Below are 15551 nucleotides of genomic sequence, written 5' to 3'. Positions count from 1 at the left end.
TGAGGATTTTTGCATCAATGTTCATCAAGGATATTGGTCTGAAATTCTCTTTTTTGGTTGTGTCTCTGCCAGGCTTTGGTATCAGGATGATGCTGGCCTCATAAAATGAGTTAGGGAGGATTCCCTCTTTTTCTATCCATTGGAATAGTTTCAGAAGGAATGGTACCAGTTCTTCCCTTTACCTCTGGTAAAATTCTGCTGTGAATCCGTCAGGTCCTGGACTCTTTTTGGTTGGTAAGCTATTGATTATTACCACAATTTCAGAGCCTGTTATTGGTCTATTCAGAGATTCAACTTCTTCCTGGTTTAGTCTTGGGAGGCTGTATTTGTCGAGGAATTTATCCATTTCTTCTAGATTTTCTAGTTTATTTGTGTAGAGGTGTTTGTAGTATTCTCTAATGGTAGATTGTATTTCTGTGGGATTGGTGGTGATATCCCCTTTTTCATTTTTTATTGCATCTATTTGATTCTTCTCTCTTTTCTTCTTTATTAGTCTTGCTAGCAGTCTATCAATTTTGTTGATCTTTTCAAAAAACCAGCTCCTGGATTCATTAATTTTTTGAAGGGTTTTTTTGTGTCTCTATTTCCTTCAGTTCTGCTCTGATTTTAGTTATTTCTAGCCTTCTGCTAGCTTTTGAATGTGTTTGCTCTTGCTTTTCTAGTTCTTTTAATTGTGATGTTAGGGTGTCAATTTTGGATCTTTCCTGCTTTCTCTTGTGGGCATTTAGTGCTGTAAATTTCCCTCTACACACTGCTTTGAATGTGTCCCAGAGATTCTGGTATGTTGTGTCTTCGTTCTCGTTGGTTTAAAGAACATCTTTATTTCTGCCTTCATTTCATTATATACCCAGTAGTCATTCAGGAGCATGTTGTTCAGTTTCCATGTAGTTGAGCAGTTTTGAGTGAGTTTCTTAATCCTGAGTTCTAGTTTGATTGCACTGTGGTCTGAGAGACAGTTTGTTATAATTTCTGTTCTTTTACATTTGCTGAGGAGAGCTTTACTTCCAACTATGTGGTCAATTTTGGAATAGGTGTGGTGTGGTGCTGAAAAAAATGTATATTCTGTTGATTCGGGGTGGAGAGTTCTGTAGATGTCTATTAGGTCCACTTTGTGCAGAGGTGAGTTCAATTCCTGGATATCCTTGTTAACTTTCCGTCTCATTGATCTGTCTAGTGTTGACAGTGGGGTGTTAAAATCTCCCATTATTATTGTGTGGGAGTTTAAGTCCCTTTGTAGGTCACTCAGGACTTGCTTTGTGAATCTGGGTGCTCCTGTGTTGGGTACATATATATTTAGGATAGTTAGCTCTTCTTGTTGAATTGATCCCTTTACCATTATGTAATGGCCTTCTTTGTCTCTTTTGATCTTTGTTGGTTTAAAGTCTATTTTATCAGAGAGTAGGATTGCAACCCCTGCCTTTTTTTGTTTTCCATTTGCTTGATAGATCTTCCTCCATCCCTTTATTTTGAGTCTATGTGTGTCTCTGCACATGAGATGGGTTTCCTGAATACAGCACACTGATGGGTCTTGACTCCTTATCCAATTTGCCAGTCTGTGTCTTTTAATTGCAGCATTTAGCCCATTTACATTTAAAGTTAATATTGTTATGTGTGAATTTGATCCTGTCATTATGATGTTAGTTGGTTATTTTGCTCGTTAGTTGATGCAGTTTCTTCCTAGCCTCAATGGTCTTTACAATTTGGCATGTTTTTGCAGTGGCTGGTACCGGTTGTTCCTTTCCATGTTTAGTGCTTCCTTCAGGAGCTCTTTTAGGGCAGGTCTGGTGGTGACAAAATCACTCAGCATTTGCTTGTCTGTAAAGTATTTTATTTCTCCTTCACTTATGAAGCTTAGTTTGGCTGGATATGAAATTCTGGGTTGAAAATTCTTTTCTTTAAGAATGCTGAATATCGGTGCCCACTCTCTTCCGGCTTGTAGAGTTTCTGCCAAGAGATCAGCTGTTAGTCTGATGGGCTTCCCTTTATGGGTAACCCAACCTTTCTCTCTGGCCACCCTTAACATTTTTTCCTTCATTTCAACTTTGGTGAAACTGACAATTATATGTCTTGGGGTTGCTCTTCTCAAGGAGTATCTTTGTGGCATTCTCTGTATTTCCTGAATCTGAATGTTGGCCTGCCTTGCTAGATTGGGGAAGTTCTCCTGGATAATATCTTGCAGAGTGTTTTCCAACTTGGTTCCATTCTCCCCGTCACTTTCATGTACACCAATCAGACGTAGGTTTGGTCTTTTCACATAGTCCCATATTTCTTGGAGGCTTTGTTTGTTTCTTTTTATTCTTTTTTCTCTAAGCTTCCTTTCTCGCTTCATTTCATTCATTTCATCTTCCATCACTGATACCCTTTCTTCCAGTTGATCGCATCAGCTACTGAGGCTTCTGCAATCTTCACGTAGTTCTCGAAACTTGGCTTTCAGCTCCATCAGTTCCTTTAAGCCCTTCTCTGCTTTGGTTATTCTAGTTATCCATTCGTCTAATTTTTTTTCAAAGTTTTTAACTTCTTTGGTACTGTTTTGAATTTCCTCCCGTAGCTCGGAGTAGTTTGATCATCTGAAGCCTTCTTCTCTCAACTCATCAAAGTCATCCTCCATCCAGCTTTGTTCCGTTGCTGGTGAGGAACTGTGTTCCTTTGGAGGAGGAGAGGTGCTCTGCTTTTTAGAGTTTCCAGTTTTTCTGCTGTGTTTTTTCCCCATCTTTATGGTTTTATCTACTTTTGATCTTTGATGATGGTGATGTACAGATGGGCTTTTGGTGTGGATGTCCTTTCTGTTTGTTAGTTTTCCTTCTACCAGACAGGACCCTCAGCTGCAGGTCTGTTGGAGTTTACTAGAGGTCCACTCCAGACCCTGTTTGGCTGGGTGTCAGTAGCGGTGGCTGCAGAACAGCGGATTTTCATGAGACCACAAATTCAGCTGTCTGATAGTTCCTCTGGAAGTTTTGTCTCAGAGGAGTACCTGGCCGAGTGAGGTGTCAGTCTGTCCCTACTAGGGGGTGCCTCCCAGTTAGGCTGCTCGGGGGTGAGGGACCCACTTTAGGAGGCAGTCTGTCTGTTCTCAGATCTCCAGCTGTGGGCTGGGAGAACCACTACTCTCTTCAAAGTTGTCAGTCAGACAGGGACATTTAAGTCTGCAGAGTTTCCTGCTGACTTTTTGTTTGTCTGTGCCCTGCCTCCAGAGGTGGAGCCTAAAGAGGCAGGCAGGCCTCCTTGAGCTGTGGTGGGCTCCACCCAGTTCGAGCTTCCTGGCTGCTTTGTTTACCTAACGAGCCTGGGCAATGGCGGGTACCCCTCCCCTAGCCTTGCAGTTTGATCTCAGACTGCTGTGCTAGCAATCAGCGAGACTCCATGGGCATAGGACCCTCCGAGCCAGGTGTGGGACACAATCTCCTGGTGTGCCGTTTTCCAGGCCCCTTGGAAAAGCGCAGTATTAGGGTGGGACTGACCCGATTTTCCAGGTGCCCTCTGTTACCCCTTTCTTTGACTAGGAAAGGGAACTCCCTGACCCCTTGCGCTTCCCGAGTGAGGCAATGCCTCGCCCTGCTTCAGCTCGTGCACAGTGCGCTGCATCGATTGTCCTGCACCCACTGTTTGGCACTCCCTGGTGAGATGAACCCGGTATCTCAAATGGAAATGCAGAAATCACCCGTCTTCTGTGTGGCTCACGCTGGGAGCTGTAGACCGGAGCTGTTCCTATTTGGCCATCTTGGCTCCACCCCTTTGTTTTTTGTATTTCTTGATAGCAGCAATAGATGAGTTACTCATGTGCTCTGCTGTATGCTGCTCACACACATCAAATTGCCCTCCTAACACATATACTTTCATGTCTTGCACATGTACAGGCACACGCTGCAGGCATAGTCCTCCAAGGCAATCAAGGCACATCAAGGGTCCTCCCTATGTATGCTTTTAAGTTCCATTAAAGACTCTTTGAGAGTGACTATTTCATAATGGCTCACACTTGATAAAACCAGTTCAAGAGCAATTTATATGCCCAAGACTAACATATGAAAAAACAACAGCGAAGAACAAAAAATTGTGTGAGCAGCAAACCAAAATTATTTTTTAAAGTTTCTAGTAGCAGGAAAAATTAAACAATTTTATAAAAAGGGTAAATTTAACAATTTATGAAATAATTTAATTTTAAAGTATTAATTAGGAAAACACAGAAACATTTTTTGTTAAGATTTGGCATGTTTTGTATCAGAAATTTTTTGGTCCATTAACTTAACTTTTACTTTTTTATATGAACTGGGAAATATATTTGTTGCTCAGATATTCTCTACTTCTCACTATCACTTAAAGTGCTAAAATTAGCATTCTAAATATATCCTGATGCTCCAAGAAACTATATTAAAATCATAGTTGTATAGCTCCAGAAATCTCTACTTTGCTCTTTTTATTTGATTTGATTAAAATCAAAAATTTAAATTTGATTTCTCTTGACCTCACCTCCCTAAAATCACAGTGATATTTCAAGTTACATGTTATAGATGGCAAAATGATTTGCCTATCTATAGTTGTTTAAATAACATGATATAAAATGACTTCTAGCCACTTCTTTTTTCTCTCTATTGTGGTCACCAAAAGCTAATTTAGGACCCACTAAAAGAAAAGGAATAGTTGCTTTTAAACATGGTTTTTTCTTTCCCTATTTTATTTAAGAGTGGTGAGCCACTTTGTTCTGTCTCAGAAAAACAGGAGCCTCACCTATAAGGCTGGAAATAGTCCTCTAGACAGATTTGAAGCTTGCAGTTTTCAGGGGTTTCCTGTCTACAACCCAGTGTAGAGAAGCAGAATGAAAAATTTCTTTCCACTGACCTAAACAAACTCATGGAACAGGGGCTACAGAGAAAAACCTCTATCAGATTAATCAAATGCAGATCTATGGCCTAATTTTGAAGCCTATGATCATCCAGTTATGAAACATTAAATTTAACTGTTATTCAGTTTCCAGAATTATTTAGAGAAGAAGTAAAGATTAGGGACTCCAGAAACGCCATTCAATTTGCCAACTTCACAAACCTGGCTTAATATCAGGATTTAACAGAAAGGTAATTGTGAGGAAGCATGAGACAGGAGAGCTGAAATCTCAGTGAAGCTCCTCTTGGGTACTCCGAAAGAGTCTGTCATCAGTGACCCAAGAATTCAAGCTGTGTTAAAAAAGTCTCGTGTGGGATTTGGAATGAAGCTCCAGAGAAGGAGGGAAAGTCACCTGTATCTTCCCATTTACTCTGGCCTGGGTGCAGGGATGGTAGTGGGAAGAGTCTCCCAGTACTGTGATGCCCTTCACTAGCTTCTCAGAGAGGCCCAAATAAACTGTCCACTGGGGTAGGAAGGGAGTGGTGAAGCCCAGGTGCTGAAAGTCCTCAGTCAAGAGAATATCACCGTTAATGACTAACAGGCATTGCCCGACTCCAGGTACCAGTCCTCAATAATGGATACGACGCTCACTCTCATGTTATCTTTTCAGCAGCACTGTGAGGAGGGGGCTTGCTTCAGCTGTCAGTTGAGGAAGCCTTTGAGCAGTTTAACACCTTGCCTGTAGTCACAGAGTAACAGGGTGACTTTGGAAAGCTCCCCTGGCCTGTTTCTCAAGCCTGCACTAACAGCCTCCATGCTGTATCACAGGGCTCTGTCATTTGCCTTGCCTTATGTCCTAGCATGGTTCAGAACTCATACTATGTCCGTAGCACAAACCAACCTGCTGGTTCAAGTCTTCATTTTCATAATTTTTTTCCTCTTCCATCTCCATTTCCTCCCAAATACCTTATTAGAAATTCAGACTTTTGTAAGCCGGGGAAAAGGAAATAAGAGATTGAGTTGGAGGAAAGGAAATGACAGGGAAGATCTGAAAAAGAATCCATCTTGGTGTTGAGGGAAAGCGAAAAACAAGCTCATCATGACAGCAAAGCTTTGGCTAACATGCAAAAGCACTGTGAAAAAGCGGCAGATGTTTTTGAATACCTTAGTCATAAATCATATTGGGACATCATTCTTTTTTGTTTGTTTAGGCTAAATGCAAATAAGCATGTGATTAGTTTCATTGTAACACAGTTGGCTTCAACGCTATTTATGATAGAAAAATATTTTATTTGCTTAATTATTAGCTTATGATTTGCTATTGAGTTTCTTTTTCAATAGATCTATGAATTGTGTTCAGAAGGCACCCCACATCCTGTAACACTGCCCTCTTGGATCCCACTAGAGATTTTTGTGTTTTAGCTTCTCCAGTCTCTCCTTGGATACCAATGCTTTTCACAACATCCTACCTTCATGTTCTCCATTCTGTGCAGACACACATGCAGCAGTGCACATTCATCTGCCTGGAAGAACGTAGAGATTCCAAGGTTATTCTAACAATGGATCAAGTTCAGGCTCCACGTTAATTTATATGTAGAATGAAAACATCTTTCTCTTTTGATAAACTTTTCCCACCCTTTAATTGCAAAGGGACAGAAGATGAAGATGTATCATGTTTTTGAGCCAGTGGTAGAAGGGTGTTTTACTTGCATTCACAATTTCCCCACTTGCTTAAATTATTCTAATTCATACAGTAAGTACAAAAGTAAAAAAAGCCAAGGGGTTAAATTTAAAGAAAATAAAGCTAGTGACTTCAAACAGTAAAATTGAATTGCTTACTTTTAAATTTGTCACATAACAGCCCCCATCCCCCCAGTGCAGAAACCACGACAAAAGATGTTGCCAGATTCTACACATTTTGGCTGCTTTTTATTCCAAGCAATTGCGAAGTTGTAAATGGGGGAAACGGCAGTTCAGTTTGACCTGATAAATTTAATAGGGTCCATGATGGTAACATCATTCTGTTGTCTAAGCCTTGAATGAATGATACTCCATGTCCATGAATGAATGCACTTTTTTTTTTTTTTTTTTTTTTTTTTTTGAGACAGAGTCTCGCTCTGTCACCCAGGCTGGAGTGTAGTGGCACGATCTCAGCTCACTGCAACCTCCACCTCCTGGGTTCAAGCAATTCTCCTGCTTCAGCCTCCCAAGAAGCTGGGACTACAGGCGCGTGCCACCACGCCCAGCTAATTTTTTGTATTTTTAGTAGAGACGGGGTTTCACCATGTTAGCCAGGATGGTCTCGATCTCCTGACCTCATGATCTGCCCACCTCGGTCTCCCAAAGTGTTGGAATTACAGGCGTGAGCCACCATGCCCGGCCTCACATTTGTTTTAATGGGGGTTGTCTTTGTTTTCTGGATGATGATTGATTCACTAATAACCAGAAGTAACTCAGCTAGGTCCTGAGAGAAATGTCTTTAATGCCCATTGTAGCCCTCATATGGGAAGTAACTTCGAAGAAGTAATGTTTTTTCTGTGCTCTCTCTCTCTCTGTCTATATATATATATGACACATATGTATATTTGATTTTTTACTTATTAGACATAGATGAGAATTAGATTATAAGACACAAATTTGTTAATATCAATGGAATGTGCATCTGCTATGCTTTTTCATTAATGATTTATTGAATTATATTCTTATAATCATATATCTATATTATAAAACAATCATTTACACACATCTAAAGCTAACATTTGCAAGAAACTGGAAAAAACGTTAAGATGTCATTTCATACACTATGGTCTGCAATAATGATTTTAGTTCAAATTTGTCCCCATACCTTTTGCCAACAAAAACTGATTTATAAAACATTTTCCCCAATCCAGAACCAGATAATACGGAGATAATTACTATGCCTGGTTAGAGTTTAAGAACAATTTCCTGAGGCACCTCTTGTAAAAGTGAAAGAACATACATTGGAATGAGTGCTAGTCAGGTGTATACTAAAAGAAAAGTGAGAAATTGTTACACAGAGCCTGTTTTCCAATAGCAGTTTAAATAAGAATTACACTGTCCCTGACAATCCCATAGAACCTTTCATAGTGTGATTTTACTATACAGACACACTAACTCTTCTTAAGCTCTTTAGGCTCATAGAAAAACCAAATTAATCATGGCACAATTGTATATCATTAATTTACCAACATAAGTGCTTTATCACCGAAAAGTAGGCGTTATTAAGACGTAAAGCAGAATTTGACTTTCTTGTGGAAGCTACATTATATTTATTTCAAATAAAAAAGAATCATTAGCTATATTAATACCATGTCTTATTATTTTATTATCTTATTAATGTGTTCTTATTTTAAAAGAACACTGAAAACTGCAAGATCATTGTTTAATGTTTTCATTGAAAGAAACCCGTTAAATTTTAGGGCTGGGCGCAGTGGCTCATGCCTGTAATCCCAGCACTTTGGGAGGCCAAGTTGGGCAGAATCACCTGAGGTCAGGAGTTCAAGACCAGCCTCGCCAATATGGTAAAACCCCGTCTCTACTAAAAATACAAAAATTAGCCTGGCATGGTGGTGGGTGCCTGTAGTCCCAGATACACGGGAGGCTGAGGCAGGAGAACCTCTTGAACCCGGGAGGTGGAGGTTGCAGTGAGAGGAGATGGTGCCACTGCACTCTAGTCTGGGAGACAGAGCAAGACTCTATCTCAAAAAAAAAAAAGAAAAGAAACCCATTAAATTTTAAAGAATAATTACTTTTGAATATTTAATATGTAGTTCAACCTAAGAAAAGACACCAATATATTTGTTTTAAAAGACACCAATATATTTGTTGTAAAATTTAGCTTAAGATAAATCAGTGATAGTTATGTTTAATCTTGCTTTAGGAAACTGTTAATTGGTGTTCATATTCTTTAGGGTCTCTAAATTTATACCTGCCTTGAAAATAATGACATTTTCCTCCTATAAATTTTGACAAAATGAAATGAAGGACTGAGCAAATCTTTGGCAAATGAAAACAAAGAACAACTGACTAATTTAGGCTGAGTTTTTTTTTTTTTTTAAGTATCTCATCCATTTAGCTTTGATTTATTTCCTTTGTATAAATTATCAGTTTCAGTTATTTGATTGTCAATGCACAGCTGGAGGAAAGTGGAAATTTTAAAAATATAAATCTAGATTAAAATAAAAAACCCACCTAGATATTTGGTACAGAGAAGATACTGTCATAGTACAGTATAGGGTTTCGAAAACAAAAGTTTTTCTTTTTCTAGCTTAAAGAAATCAAAAGACAGGCAGTTATTTCTTATTTAAATCTTTATTAAAAGAAAAAACAGATTTAAAACAATAAGTAGCAACAAATTTCATTAAATATTAAACATTTTAATTATCAAAGATATTTAGACAATACGTTTCTAACATTTCTGCACAGCAGAAGCACACTGATTATAGAGCTCAGACTGTCATGTGCTCATGTGAGTTTATTTTTGGCATAAAAGTATCTCAAGTCACATTTAAACAAATGTGATAATGTTTTATAAACTGATGGTAACTTACTGATGACTGATTCTCAAAGCTTCACAAATTATCATTATATGATTGACATTCTCTTAGGGTGAATACTTTTATGGACTGTTTCTGTAACACTGAGTAACCAACTGAATTAATTTCCTTAAAAGTTAGTAGTACTGGTAAAATTATTTAAAACTGAATTGGAAATTATGTTCCTGTTTATAGTAGCACAATACAATTAACATATTGTAAGTAAACTGATTTTTCATACCAAACGTTAGAAAATGAAAGGGCAGATATAGAACAGGCTTTGATGAAAATAAATGATCATTTAAAAGGGAGCTATTCAGTACGTAACATCTGTGAGCACCCTTTCGAGGAGTAAAGTTTCCCTTTGTAATTCCTAGAAGTTTCTCTTTCTGATCTTTGTAAAACACTGAGAAATGCAGTATTATACCTATTGTATTTTCAAAGATCTACTATAGAAAACATTTCATTTCAAAACTTCTCTTTTAGTAAAAAAAAAACAAATCCAACAAGTGTTCTTTCGGGGTTTGTTTCTTCTTGCGTGTAGTACACATTCATGAATGTCCACTAGGCGCAAGGGAAATTGTTTAGCTGCACAATGTGTTCCATAATAGTGAGGATATCAAACAGAGCAAAATGACAAATGTTTTCCAATCAGTGAGCTAAGAGTGAAACAAATGCAATAAGACTTGTTTTAATCACGAAACATTGCAGGTTTTAATTTTTTTAAAAACAATGTTTGTAAACTTGCCCATAAAAGCTGGGTAATATTAAATAGCCAGTAAGGCACTTTGTTAGAGGGCGAAGTAGTAAAGGCTGGATGATTGGCAATTTGTTTAAAAGGAAACATTCTATACTTAAAGAGAGCAAACTCTGAAGTGGGGCAGTCCTTTCACTGATCTACTGTCCAACAAGAGTGGGAAAAACTTTAAAATTTTTAATTTCACTTTGCGGACCAATTTTCCCTGCAGAAGAAGTCTGTTAGTTGTAATTTTAAAAATATATTAGGAGCTATCAATTTAAGTAATGTATCATTTTTCAATCTAAGATTTAAAAGAATATTAACATATTCAGTAGTATTTTCAAAACATCCAAGCCACTCTTTAAAAATGAATTACAAAACAAATGATCTTAGTATAAAAATGTTTTATGTTATTAACAATTCCCTTGCGACTTCTGATGGCTTCACATATTACAGTATAAGCTTTGGTATAAAACATGCAAATGCAAGCCAACAAGGTCGTGAATACAGTGTTGCTAAACACAAAGCACTTAGGAAACAAATGTTGCACAGACACAGCAGATGGAGAAAAGGTAACACACAGCTGTAGGACGACCAGTTTGCTCTTCTACTGCTTCCTAGTTTGTGGATTTTCCTCCTGGAAAATCTTCAGCAAAGGTTGGCTCACATAATAAGGTCTTGCAGTAGAACCATCATTTCTTTCTAAATCTTCCACTAGGAGGAAGAATGGTACAGAGTAAATATCAAAGCAGAACTGTAAGAGAAGTAACATCGCCATCTGCTGTACACTCGCTTTACAGCAGTTCAAAATCCTTTTTTTGTTGTTTTTTGTTTTTTTGTTTTTTAAACAGCATAGTTTGGCATCAACATTACTGTAAACATAGTTATGAGAAAACAATCAGCCCTTGTGATTATGTCAGTAAGATATTATTTCATTCTGTGTAACAGGTTAGATTCTGCCAATATTGCGTGTCTCTCAGTTGCATGATTGAGAAAATAACTTTCACCTTCTTTTTTTCAATTTACTTGCTAAATTACTATATTTGTTTAAAATTGATTTTGTTTTGCCACCAATAATTTAGATAGTATAGCCTTGAAAAATAAAAATTGTGAAATTTTAGATTTCAAACACATCAACTGCAAATTTTGAGGAACACTGCCCTGGTTTTTCACAGTTTTTAGTTTAATTGCTTTGTAAGAATGGCTTCTAAATATCTTCTCAAAAACAATGCTCATTTTTATTCTACATATTTCAATTACACAAATAAGTAGTAAATGGAGAATATTTTTCTGACTAGAGGTTAGCTCATAATATAAATTGGCAACTAGTTTATGTGTTGATTTATCTTTTATTCAAGTGATTTTTCAACTTTTTTTTTTAAACAGGGTTTTGCTCTGTCACCCAGGCTGAAGTGCAGTGGTGTGATCATGGCTCACTGCAGCCTCGACCTCTTGGGCTCAAGTGACCCTCACATTTCAGCTTCCCAAGTAGCTGAGACTACAGGTGTGTGCCACCACACTTGGCTAATTTTTATATTTTTTATAAAGATGGGGTTTCACCATGTTGCCTAGGCTGGTCTGGAACTCCTAGGCTCAAGTGATCTGTCCATCTTGGACTCCCAAAGTGCTGGGATTACAGGTGAGACAGCACACCTGGCCAATTTTTCAACTTTTATGTGTATCAGAATCAAATAGAGAACTTTATAATAATTCACATCGTGGCTCACATCAAATCACAGTATATCAGAATCTCTTGGGCAGAGCACAAACATCTATAGTTATAACAAATTCTCAGGTAGAGGTCACTATTCTACTAGTCCTTTGTTGTGGCCTTTGTCTTGTTGAATAATAATCTAGAAAGATAAATTGTCATTATCTGCATTACGCTTCAAGGAGAATAAGAATGCAGAAGGCTCTTTGCCAAAATGTGAAGCCAACGGACACTTTTGAATACAATAATCTCAAGAATGTAAGCCAAAAACAAGCTGGTAGTCATTAGATACTAAAAATCTTCCCTATTCATTGGCTTATTGCTATTAATTAATCTGCCACAGAGTCAGTTTAAATCTAGGTGTCTACACTTGAAGATAATTAATACGTATTTAGATCTATAACACAACAATACATTTCTGACTCTTTTCTTGGATATATGAGTGATATTCAGATCAACATGTTCCTTTCTGTCAATACATAAATAATCCTTATACACAAGTTTCAGGTAAAAGCCAAGAAAATACAAATTGATTCAATGCTCCTTTTGGGGTGCATTTTTACATGGTTAACCAGATCATACACAGTTGCACACAGGGGATGGCTAGGCAAGGTGTGTGTGATTCATGCTTTGTTCTGCCATTCAAAACTTACACATGACTATCAGAAACCTCAGGCAGCCAGGGGTGGCAGGTGGCAACAGCTTTCCTCCTAAGCCCTGCAGGGGGAGAGTTCCCGACCTGCAGTGTGCCCTTATAAGGGTATTAGATGATGGAGGGCCAACAGTGTATTTCCTTAGGGTAAAATCTGAAGTGTCTTACTTTTCTCTTCCCTCACTGAACGGTGAGACAAAATCAAACCTTTTGCAGAACAAAGCCACACAATGTCTTTAATCTAGAAATACAGGTGTGCTCATGAAAAGATATAATCACTCTTCTGAAACAAATTCATATTGATTTTCTATATAGTGGGAATAAGAAATTTGTGTTAAAGACAAAAGGCATGAGTTATGTAACAATTTCAGTTTCGTTCAGAATATTTTCACCATGGACAGAGGTTCATGTTGTTGAAAATGACACTCCAGAACTCAGATTTGACTTCAATATAAACATGATTTCCCTAAAACAGAATGGGCTCTGAAGGTTCCACAGTATTTTTTACCCAGCAATGCTCTCCGTAGAACCTATATAACATTAACATCTATGTTTGTTATGGACATGACTCACTGAAATATACTTCCTAGGGAACCATTAATACAAGTTTCATCACAGTTTAGAGAGTTGTCCACCAGCTTGAAGAGTATAAATATAAGCATAGCACCATATTTACAAATTTAGTACCATATGCTGGTTAACTATAAATCAATATTTTATGGCTAATTAATTACACATTTATAGTGTTTTCAAAAATTGCCTGAATATCCTTTACAAATATACACTTATAAAAAGAAAGGCTATTAAAGTGCTGCAATGGAAACAGCACGCTGAGTTATAAAAGTTATTAAAACACTCTCGGCTACAGATTTTAAAAAACGTTTGACATTAACATTTTGATCTTTAGCTGGGACCACCGTCTATAAAGTAGACAGCAGCTAACGTCATCAAATACCTGACACCTCAGGTGGTAGCAGGTGCTGACTTCTTAGAATTAAGCACAGAAATTTCACATTCCTCAAAAGCAACATTTCCAAATTACAATCAACCTAATTTACACAACTTCTACTTAAAAGTGAGTGACACTGTTTGGAGCTTTTCTACTCTTTCTGCTTCTGGGCAACTAGTTGCTTCTTGATCAGAATTCCATGCAGGTTAGGGGTTATGAAGTAGGGTTTTTCTGTAGATCCATCATTTCTTTCCAGATCTTCACCTGTATATGCAGCAGCCAAAGCAGGCAAAAGCAGAAGCAGCAGAACAATTATATACAGTTTTATAAATTGGAGGGTCGAACAGGGAAAAATCAGAAAAATCAGTGTTAGAAAGTCAAATATAAGACAAATCAGTGCAGTTTACTTGCTGATGCTGGGCAAGGCAAGAAGCTTCAACCTCTGCCAGGAAACACTGAAACTTCCTAAATCCCTCCCACTCCCAGAGAGATGTATTTTGATACTTTAAAGGCTAAGAAGATATTCTGTGTCCCTTCAAAAGTGTCATCTTTAAATTCTGTAACTGTTCATTTCAGAAAGATATAAACTGCCAAATCCTCCGGGATGGAGCTGAATAGGAAGTATATTAATTCTGTGATAAATGTGGAATAATAACGGAATTTCAGACTTTCAAGTCACTTCTAATGGTAGGCCATACTCTAATGTTACAGACGAAGACCCTGAGGCCCAGGGATATAAACCAACTCTGCTGAAGTCAAAAGCTCTGAGGTAAACAGGATGAGATAGGGACCCAGCCTCTTGACACCTAGTTTTGCTCTTGTTCTACTTAACTATAAGGCACCCTGTCCTAAATTCTTGCAGTCTTCCTCAGATTATATTTGAAAGCTAATATCAATGTATTCTGACTCTTGTAATATGTTAATTTACCTTTCAGCTTTGCTTAGGCTAATATTAAATTGATGGCATGTTCACTCACCACCCACCTGCTGGGTAGTTGGGGGAAAGCACCAGAATTATGCTGAGAAACAAGGATACATTGGCATGAAATTAGGCCTCCCGCAGATAGTAGCTGTACTCTTGGGAATGGTTGGGTCATTGGTTTAGTAGATTTCTACTAGCCCTCACAGTGACCTTCCTCACATACAAAATGAAAAAAGCAAAAGAGGGAACATGATAGACGCTGAATATTTTGGTTTTTTGTCCTTAATCCTATTTCTATACAATAATCCCCTCTTACCCACAGTTTTGCTTTCTACAATTTTACTTTCTGTGGTTTTAGTTACCCAAGGTCAGAAATACGAAATGCAAAATTCCAGAAATATACAATTCATTAATTTTAGATTGTGTACTATTATGAGTAGCATAATGAGACCTCACACCATCAAGCTCTATCCCACCTTGGCAGGGAATCCTCCCTTTATTCAGCATCACCTCGCTGTCTAGGATGCCCTTCCCTTAGTCACTTAGTAGCTTCCTCAGTTATCTGTTGCAAGATCACAGTGCTTGTGTTCAGGTAACCCTTATTTTAGTTAATAATGGCCCCAAACTGCAAGATTAGCCTTGCTGGCAATTTGGATAAGCTGTAAAATGCTTCCTTTAAGTGAAAAGGTGAAAGTTCTCCAGTTAATAAGAAATAAACTTATACTGAGGTTGCTAAGATCTACATAAGAACAAATCTTCTTTGTTTTTTTTGTTTGTTTGAGGCAAAGTCTCGCTCTGTCACCTAGGCTGGAGTACAGTGGTGTGATCTTGGCTCACTGCAGCCTCCGCCTCTCAGGTTCAAGTGGTTCTGTTGCCTCAGCCTCCAGAGTAGCTGGGATTATAGGTGCCCGCCACCATGCCTGGCTAATTTTTGTATTATTTGTAAAGACAGGGTTTCGCTATGTTGGTCAGGCTGGTCTCGAACTCCTGACCTCAAGTGATCTGCCTGCCTCGGCCTCCAAAAGTGTTGGGATTACAGGCATGAGCCACCATGCCCGGCAAAACAAATTTTTTATACGTGAAATTGTGAAGAAGAAAAAAATTTTAAACTAGTTTTGTTGTTGTATCTCAAACTGCAAAAGTTATGGCCACAGTGTATGCTAAGTGCTTAGTTAGGATGGAAAAGGCATTACATTTGTGGATGGAA

General features: G+C 37.9%; 1 protein-coding gene across 9 annotated transcripts in view; it reads right to left on the bottom strand.

The window, feature by feature from the left end:
• Positions 1-9128: 9128 nt before the first annotated feature.
• SLC44A5 (solute carrier family 44 member 5) overlaps positions 9129-15551 on the bottom strand; it is a 392569-nt gene continuing 386146 nt past the window's right edge. For 8 of the 9 annotated variants that reach the window (XM_058439661.1, XM_058439656.1, XM_058439658.1 and 5 more), the window contains one exon: positions 10701-13686. In XM_058439661.1, coding sequence (XP_058295644.1) covers positions 13574-13686 — 113 coding nt within the window. In that variant the 3' untranslated portion in view covers positions 10701-13573. Of the gene's footprint in view, positions 13687-15551 lie in introns of all 9 variants that reach the window. The other variant, XM_058439660.1, reaches the window with a different exon arrangement.

This window comes from Hylobates moloch, unplaced genomic scaffold, assembly GCF_009828535.3.
Source record: "Hylobates moloch isolate HMO894 unplaced genomic scaffold, HMol_V3 SCAFFOLD_5, whole genome shotgun sequence".
Classification (NCBI taxonomy): domain Eukaryota; kingdom Metazoa; phylum Chordata; class Mammalia; order Primates; family Hylobatidae; genus Hylobates; species Hylobates moloch.
The sequence above is the reverse complement of the archived record's forward strand: the minus strand, read 5'-3'. Positions and strand labels throughout refer to the sequence as shown.